Source organism: Limulus polyphemus, unplaced genomic scaffold, assembly GCF_000517525.1.
Source record: "Limulus polyphemus unplaced genomic scaffold, Limulus_polyphemus-2.1.2 Scaffold207, whole genome shotgun sequence".
NCBI lineage: Eukaryota > Metazoa > Arthropoda > Merostomata > Xiphosura > Limulidae > Limulus > Limulus polyphemus.
The window spans coordinates 526,003-535,944 of record NW_013665817.1 but is presented as its reverse complement, the minus strand read 5'-3'; the positions used below and the strand labels follow the sequence as shown (position 1 = coordinate 535,944).

Below are 9,942 nucleotides of genomic sequence, written 5' to 3'. Positions count from 1 at the left end.
ATATTGGCTGTAGGAAAATTATCGCTGTCGCAAGATGGCGTTGAATAAAGCGGCCACCTCTTTCAGGTGAGATTTGTATCGTCTACTGATATCGCAGTGAATAGCCAATTTCACAAGGTGTCATCCTTCATGAACAAAAGAAGAAGAAAAAAAAGACTCAGAAAAGGTGTATTACGCGTTTTGTTTTCCCTGTTTTTTATCTTACCAGCTATTTTTCATTGTTAATTGCTAAGTACTGTTAGGTTTCAAGACATTGTCACTATTTTTTGTATAGAGGAAACCCCGCATTGTTGTATGGCAACAATATTATCAATTGTTACAACTTTCCTATTTTTATTCCCCGCTGATAAGTAGTTTAAATTCCTTAATATAATTTCAAATTGGAACTGAATATGATTACTTCTAAGAATCATATTTTTTCTTTTGTTCAAAAACGGTTTTCCAGGTGCTAATGCAGAGGGCGGGTGAGTAGATTAAGTGGAGTGTATTTTATCCTTATTGTTCTTATCGAACTGCGATATGGTTTTCTTAAGAACACGAATCACTTAATTTTAACGCTTTAGCATGTCAACTTCAACTCATTAGTTTCTACGATACAATAAAAAAATTTCTCGCTCGTTTGTTGCCTCGTTCAATAGGAATGGTTAAAATACTAATAAGTATTTTAAAGTTTATATTAAAATGTAAAAATTTGTATACTGGTAGCATTGTAAACAGCGTTTTTACATGCACGTACGCGCGCGCGCGCACGCGTTGTAAACCGCTTAACTTATAAATATCGTGATGAAATTCTCTGAGTAGTTTATGAGCCTGTGAAACACCCACGTTTCTCAGTTTATTATCTGTATTATTTGTTAATACTTATTAACGAGCTTAAGTTCACTAATACTGTTTCAAAGATACTGTGTTAACCATAAACCCACCTTGCTAATACTAATAATATTATGCACACGGGCACTATCGATGTAAACATTCGTTCGCCCACTGACTTCTTTCATCGAGTTACTGAATCAAACTCTTAAGTTGAATTTAATAAAATACTTTTTGTTTAAAATAATTGAAATACTAGAATATTAATGAAATTGTTGTGGTAAAAAAGAAATCTTACATTTGTGAAAAACTTTCAACATGGACGTGAAGTTCTTAAGTAATTAAGGGGTTCCTGTTGCATAGAGTTTGACGTCACGTTGCCATGGTAACCTCCGGGGTTGCTCAAAATGCCAAACGTCATGGTCACCACTGAGTAGCAGTGAACGGGCCACGCGCTGGGAGTTGGATCTCCCGAATGGGGACATTTTGTCAATACAATTAGTTAGGCATCTTTCTCGTCAAACATTTAAGACAGAGGACCTAACCTTTTCGATAGTGGTAGTGAGGTAAAATTTTCTTGCACCGAGACAGTTTGCAGAATGCTTCAAAAGAAACGAACCTACTTCCAGTAACCAGGCCCGATAACAGTAAGGTCCCTTCTTATGCATCTTTAGTAATCATTATCTTCTAGCTGCTGGGTGACGGTCGCGACTTCTTCCATCTGTTTATAAACTTAACCTCCCACATATGTATGCAAATAATACGAGTTTTTCAGTTTGCATTTTGGTTACCTAAAAGGCAGCGCAATGATCAATTTATTTAAAATGTGTACAATAAGGATGCAGTAACGGTGTGGTTTATCGTAAAAAGCTCATTTATTTGTTTTCAGTTAGTCGACTGCTGTGCCAAAAACTGATAATCACCAAGATTTAAGAGCACTGATTCAACTTTCTAATAACATTCGTCAAAATGAAGATCTGCTTTTATATTAATTTTTGACAATTTTCGAAGAAAAATAATTGTTTTGTAAGAATCATTGTACATTTTAATTCACCAAAATATGATTATTACCGTTAAATATTGTTTTAGAGAAACATCGAAGTGTTCGTATTTGTTTTAATAATTCTCAAAATTTTTATAAATAACAAACAAGAGTAAGTTGTCATGGTTATAACTCCCTGGGGGGGGGGGGGCACTTCCTACATAAGTTGTAAGATGTTTCGCCTTATTGTACACGTGCACGAATATAAGTATTTATTTTTGCTATATTTGTTAATATATTTAATTAAAAATCGCAATTTAAACACGAAAATTATGAGAAATAGACGAATTTCTATCAAAACCCACGAAAATGGGAAATATGCTCTATATGTACTTTACGATGTATAATATACTTAAAATAATTTAAAAGGTCAAGACTAGCACAAAAGACCAGTTTTTAATACAGTGTCATTAGATCAGAGATCAGATTTCTACATCTGCAACCACGTTTTATATTTAAAAAACAAATAAAAACAGAGTGGTCTTCACACCTTCGAAGCCATAACAGTACTCTAGACCAAAAAGTTTAGATCTTCACAGAAACCAAAGATACTATTTCAATAATTTATTTACGAAAATTTCTAATTGTAATATTGTTTCGTTTAGCGCAAAGCTACACAGCGGGCTATGTGCACTGTACCCACGTCAGAGATCGAACCCTTAAAATTTCCGTTACAAGCCCTCTAGCTTATCGTCTAGAGAACTTAATTTTAGCCTAACTACTTTTCTCGACGCATAACAGTGGGACCGAATGTATAAATACTACAATCGTATATGTGTGTGTGTGTGTGTGTGGAGCATAGCAGTGCGTTCAAATATCGCATTAGTCTCGCATTTAGTTTCCAAAATACAGTTTCATTAGATCTAATTTCAACGTGGAGCTTGCCTTATATTAAAGATAAAACACTGAATGCTAATTGGTCTTCAAGTCATATAGGTCGTAACAATATACATTTGTATTAAAACTTCAGACACCAAGAGATAATACAAACCATTAACGAATATTTTGTGACTTTTTATCACGTTTAGGATATTAAAGAATTTTCATGTCAAAAGAACTGCATGTAACGTGTTTTTTTGTTGTTGTTTTTTCAAACTGCCAATTAATTGACATCGCTGCACGTGCTGCTTGGATTAGAGTAAATACATTTCGACTTTATATTTCTTATAACTATACTTCATTAAAAAAAATAGACTTTTTCAAATAGGGTAACGTATCTAAACCGAAAATATTTGGTGGAAAATGGCCTACACTGACTGTAACACAAAACATGCGTATTACTCTCGTGCGAGAGTTTGTCGCACAGTATTTACTGAAGCGGAAACTGACAACTGATACTGCAGCTTGATACCACTTACTAACTAAAAACTGATCTACAGAGATATATGAGAATATTCAATAAACTTGTTTGTTTCTAGATAAACATGTCTGCGGATTCACAACGCTAGAATCCGGGTTTCGATACTCGTGGTGGGCAGAACACAGATAGCCCATAGTGTAGCGTTGTGTATAATTACTAATAAACAAACTGTAAGAAGCAGGAAGTATTGTGATCGTGTAATAAATACACTTTCGTGTGTAATTGTGTACTTTATGGTGAGAATGACCCAAGCTCCGTATAATTTATGAGTAAATGTTGCCCGTTTAGCAGTAAACATATTGAAATGTTGAAGTGAATGAAGTTTGTCCAAAATTATGGAAATTCCAAGTGATTCTATTTGCACGGTTGAGAAAAACGATAACGTATATTTGCTCATTTAACCTTTTTATTTAAGCCGGGTGGAAATGTATTAATTTAGCACCTTTAAAAAAATTAAAATAAAATTACTCAAACACACACACATCCTTATAGCACAATGTACGGTGACATCTTAGGTGCTACTAATTGTCTTCCATAAGGAAAGCTATTTTAAAAATAAAAAGTCCAGTTCTCGAAGTTCTAGATCTGTATACAGCGTGGTAAACTACGCTAGGAAACTTATACTTCTCAATAAAAGTGTTTCAATTATTAATATGTGCGCGCGCGCGTTATACATATTTCTAAGATTGAGTTGAAATAATACTTGTTTTGACAAAATTTGGTTGAATGGACGGTCAACTGCCTGTAGTATAAACACAAATATAGAGAATGACGTTTTAAACCTGAAGACGAAAGTCGGAAGACTTGTTGAAACGTCGTCCTTCTATTCATGTGTTTTTACTACAGGTAGTTGGCCGTCCATTCAACCAAATGTCGTCATGAATATTCTGTCTATCTATCTATCAAAGAATGCTTGTTTTATTCTATATGAAGCTGGGTCTCTGTTTGTAAGTACTAATTGCACGCGTCAGGGTTCTCGCATGATTATCGTTTCTGAACACACTAATACTAAATGCATACAATACGATATTGCTGGCAAAGCAAACAGCCAGGGTAGCAGAATGTCCAAAAGAGTTTTCTGGAAATTTTAGGACGGCGGCGGCGCAGTAATATATGGTAAGCAAATAAGCACGCTTATAAAATAACCTTTAATAGAAGAATGCATACCTGTAGAATCACTAAAATCTTCCGGACAGAGACCATCATAAAAAAACTTAAATTGCCTAAATAAAATAAAACGTTTGAGAAAAGTTTCCACAAATCGCTTGCGGCTGGAATGAGTTAATAAAACTGAAACAGCTTATTAGCGTTAAATGACTATTTTTTGGTATCGTCCATGTAATTGGGGAAAAAATTAAAGTGTTGCCAAAATTTTGACAAAAAATGTAGTGTTTCTAGTCATGATGCATGATAAAGCACTGTTGATATACTCCAGTTCACGTACGTGACAATATTTCACGTTATCTGACTGTTGCTATGTGGTGTACAGCTACGATGTTCGTGCCAAATTACCAGTTTCAACAAAATAACAAAAGCATCTCTATCCTGTTTTCTTTTTTGTGTTTGTATTCCAATTGGATTTGTATAAAATATATAAATAAAAGTAAAAAAAAACTTTAATGACAAAATAACCTTTGTTGTGATCGTAATCTGTCCGTTATGATCATACATTGCCAGGTTGACTTTTAATTTCACTTCAAAGTACATAGCTTGCCGTGATCGGAAGTTAATTATTAAGAAATAACCTTCATTGTGAACAGTCAGTTCGTCATGATCAGATTATTCCCATATTAAATGTCGTATTTAATAATTATTTATTGTATTGCTACGTATAATAATAATAATAATAAGTTCATGATGTCAGAAAAACTCGTAGGTTCAACAAGTCTTGATACAAAATTATATTTGCCCCTAAAGAAGAGAGGTTCACCTTTCGAAAACACTCGGGATATAGGGTTTTTATAAGTTTATAATAATATGTTGGTTTTGTTTGCTGTTGTTTTAAATGACCATTTTTCTTGTGATAGTGAAATAGGAACCTTCAGGAAATTACTACTTTTATATATATACCAAACTCTCTGGGTCTCGCTGTTATGTCTCTACTTTCCAAAATGCACGAAGTTACTGTATTAGCCTTAGAACCGGTTTGGTCGGTAACTAATATTTTGTATTTCACGTATGTTTCTTTATGTTGACAATGTTATGTCTCGTGCTTTATCGGTCACGACAGTTTTGTAAAATTCTTCTTAATCTGTAGAATTAGAAGTCTTTACCACCTGTTACGATGCTGTGTTTTTACATTTATGTAATGTGTATCTACCGTGTAACGACAAAAGTTGCGATTATTAATTTCCATTCATGTTTCTGTTATTTCAGAGTCCCCCCCCCCCAAGTTTAGAAGTCTTTACCACCTGTTACGATGCTGTGTTTTTACATTTATGTAATGTGTATCTACCGTGTAACGACAAAAGTTGCGATTATTAATTTCCATTCATGTTTCTGTTATTTCAGAGTCCTCCCCCCCCCCTAAGTTTCTTTCAATGCTGATGAAAGATGACTCATTTCATTACATGTTGAATTTCCGAGCAAATAAATATTTAGTCGTGTTTTTTTGATGAATTGCATAGAATACGTCATGTGTGCATCGGATTTTTAACGAGAAAATTGTCAAATCAAGATTCGCAGTGTGTCTTTGAATGTTTAATAACGAATATTCATCTTGTAATGTGTATTCGGAAAGTTTCACCTTTGAGGTCAGTGATTTTTAGTATACATAAAGGTTAATTAAAACATGACTTGACTTTAAGAGAATTTTAAAAAACAACAAGAGAGAGAAATGCTATGATTCGGTGAGACAGAAATAACGATTTAAATCTAAAATAAATATACAAGTTTTTAAACTAGAACGACAGCTCTAGATAAGGGTATATTATGTATTGTTACATATATTCTTCTGTGTGTGGACCTAGAATACCATATGTGTGTGTGTTCATAAAATGGCCTGTTTTTGATAGTTGTTTTATACATGTAGGTCTTTGGTTTCTAATTTTCGTATTGCTTTTTATTTCACACTTTAACTATAATTTGATTTTATACTAGACAATCGTGTTTTATTTTGCGGACTGTTCACTCAATTAAAGGAGATAAATTTTATTACCCACTTTTAGTACGTCACTTTTTCTTCTCTGACCATTCATCGGTCAACACCAACGTTAACTTGTGGGATGGATACATTTTATGGATGGACGTGTTTAAACTGTCGTTAGCTTTTTTCTACTCAGAAGATAATATAATCTGATGAAATTTAAAGGTTTCGTAATGTTTCACACAATGCTGTAACTGTGTCGACTTGTACCAGAACTCTGTATATTACTCACTGTGTTACTGCCTCAAGCAGATATAAAATTGACTCAAGTTGTATAGCCTACCGAAAACACAAAACATGTCATTTTCGTGAGTGAAGCCTGGAAATTATATGGTAAGAAAAGTAGGTTTCACAGGGTGGCCACGAACCATGAAAATCTAGCAAAATCAGGGAATTTGAAAAGGGGTCAAAGAGTAAGGTAAAAATGTTTTAAAGAATATGGAAAATATCCACCCTCATTTTATTTCATAATTTGTAAGCGCACGCAATTTTGTGTGTGTATTTAGCGACGCTTGTTATTGGTATATATATATTTCAACATGATCTTCGTCAGTCACTCTACTCTGTCTTATTTTATCCGATTATAATTCTCTTATTCATTATGCTTAACGTTAGGGTAAATATTCTTTTATTGATATAAATGTTTATATTTTATTGTCTAAGCTGCAATGTTCTTGTGTAAGATCTTTAACATCCTGATCCGAGGTATATGTTTTAAAGTTTTATTACCATATCGCCAACTAAAATGGATTAAATTAAACAGAAGATGGAGGAAAATTTGAAATGTAGATATTTCGTACACGTGCAGGTTTTAAAAACCTGAAATGTCAGGCAAAAAATGTTGGAAAGGATATGGTCACTTGCTTTTTGTTTTTTTTAAGATAGGCTTTCTTTACGTTAAAATAAGAATCATCGCTCGGTTGTTTTAATTGCCATTTGCTAGACACATTACACGCGTTCGGAAACCGATTCGATGAATTAATTGCGCCAGCTTAAGTTGTTTTGTAAAAAAAAAAAAGTTATATAAAGAAATAAAAACTGTTATAGTTGGTGTGAAAGAAATCTATGCACTGTTCCTTCTAATGTATCACTACTTCAGAAAATAATTGTAGTATATTGTAGTTTCTCAATTTAATCCAAACCTTGTAATAAACGTATTTTGCTGTACTGATTTTGCATGCAGACCTCCTCAGAGGTTGTCAAGGGATGGATTATCTTGTTTGTGCGAACGTTTGTCCTTTATAATTTATATGGGAGTTCTTCCAAGTTTTTGCTGAATATTTTGCGATTTTTTTAAATGAAAACCCTTAATATCATTATTGTTTGATATTAGACGAGTCCGACTTTGATGATATAGACAACAATGTTAGTTTTTAGGTTCTTTAACGAAACAATTACTTATATATGTTCTGTAATAAGCAAAATGTTAAAGGCTTATATCAACTAAAATCAGCGTGATTTCTTTGCCAGTTTTGCATGTCAGTGTATTTTGTCTATTCTTTTTTTGGGAGCTAAAAAATATAAGAGAACTGATACTTGCATTATATTAAGTAACAGGTGAGCTTGAATCGTTTCGTTAGCTGTTCTTAAAATAGTATTTGAGCTTATTTTGATAAATTAGCACAAGAAATGCGGCTAATCCTTGGACGAGGATAATGTGTATGTATATAATATTTTAGGTACATCAGGTTTTTGTTTATGAGAGAGAACAGGCTTGCATTCTAACGTATCCGACAAGTACGTTATCAAAGGAAGTTATCAAACTACCACGATACTACCAGGGTAAGATAACAAAATACGAGTCTTTCAAAATATCTGCAATCAATGATTAACTAGTAGAGCCTGGCCAGGACTTTGTAATTAAATATCGCAATCTCAAACACAAGTCTACAGTGAAACAACGCTGTTAATATCACAATAATAAGGAATTAGGAAAAAATAAATAGAAGAACAAAAATCACACAACCTAGTTTCCATACTTCACCGCTAGGAGAACAACCACTTTTTAGTTTTATTAATATACAAATGACTAGTTTAATATAGATTAACGTTTTTAAAGCAAATTTAAAATTTAGCTGAACTAAACGATGGAAGAAAACAAAACCATAAGTAAAAACAAAATATAAATGGTTATCTTACAGCTTTATTTTCTATGAATTTAACTTTCCATGTTAATATTAGCAGCCATTACGTTTTTTACTCTGTCCTAATATATTATTAAATACAAAATTATTATAAATTAAACATGTTTTTTAATGGCAGTATATGATTGGTAGTGACGTTTTTCAACGAGAGAAAACAATTGGTTGAGTAACGTGTGAACATACGTATGCTACTAACTTCACGCGAGAACTCCCCTCGATTAGCAGCTGTCCAATAGTGGAAGGACCTCTTCAATCCCGCCAAGTTATTGTATCTTCCGTGCACTGATCGATGTTCGTAAGTGTGTGTAAATGGTCAACGTCACATCGAGCCGTACTCTGCGCACGCGTTGTTTTTACAACACGTACATGGTCATGACACAGATGGTACATAACAAACCCGTTTCAACATATAACATTAATCATGTCTTCTTTTATTCGTTTTAATATTGCAAAAAAGTTGGGAGTTTGATATTTATAATCTGTCATTCGTATTTATAAAACGAGTACCAGAAACAATAAAAGTTTGTTGAAAATACCGTAATCACTTCCATTTTTCGAAATGATACAACAATCGAGAGAACTTGTTCAAGACCGTAGGTATTAAGATACGTGATTCAGTGTGTAAGAATTTTGGAATGAAGTTGTTAGCGAAAGGGTATTTTGATCTAGTCATACGTTTGTAAAATGAGTTTTTCAAAGTGTTTGCCAGAGTTAGAGCTTTCGTCTAATCCTGATTTATGACTTCAAATGATTTTATAATTCTTACTTTGTATAAACTTGGAGATTAAATTACAAGAAGCAGCATATGTTAATAATCTAAAATAACCCGTCCTTACTCTGCCATATTGATGTATATTCAGATAATTTTCAAAATTGTTTTGTTAGTGAGTACAACAGAAATTTCAATGCTTTTAATATGTTGCAGAAACAGTGAGATTTTTTAACATCAAATTATAACGTTGTTTGTGATCCTAGAATCTTAAATAGATATCAAGCTAAGGCTTTGTAAAATACTGCTAATGTAGGTAAGATTGAGTGGTTATTCATTTGGTATTTATATTTTACAAGCTGAAATACTCGTCAACTGATGGGGAGTGCTTAAGCTTCATTATAACAATGTAAGTGTAACAGCAATCATATATTTCAAAGTAATAACTTGAACATAAACTTCATCTCAAGATTGTAAAATTATAACATAACATCTTCATAAACAACATTTGTAATTTGCTTTACATCTACCAACAAATAAAGATTTTGAGGTGATCTCACCCTTGAACACCCTACATCTCATTGACCATGGTTGTTTGAGAAACAGTCCAGCAACTTTCATACTTTGATCTTGAATCCCTTTAGAATATTCAACATTGTCTAAATGGTCAACCTGCCAAGATTGTTTGAGATTGACTTAATAGGCTGGGAGTAATTAACCAATAGGCTTTAC

At 33.1% G+C, this 9,942-nt stretch overlaps 1 protein-coding gene across 4 annotated transcripts in view; it reads left to right on the top strand.

The window, feature by feature from the left end:
* LOC106478394 (insulin-like growth factor 2 mRNA-binding protein 1) overlaps positions 1–9,942 on the top strand; it is an 89,742-nt gene that overhangs the window by 62,164 nt on the left and 17,636 nt on the right. Inside the window, exon 1 of one of the 4 annotated variants that reach the window (XM_022381983.1) lies at positions 9,046–9,098. The exons of the other annotated variants lie outside the window; for them this stretch is intronic. Within the exon in view, the coding sequence (XP_022237691.1) occupies positions 9,061–9,098 (38 nt within the window). The 5' untranslated portion in view covers positions 9,046–9,060. Of the gene's footprint in view, positions 1–9,045; positions 9,099–9,942 lie in introns of those variants that run through there. 4 annotated transcript variants of the gene reach the window in all.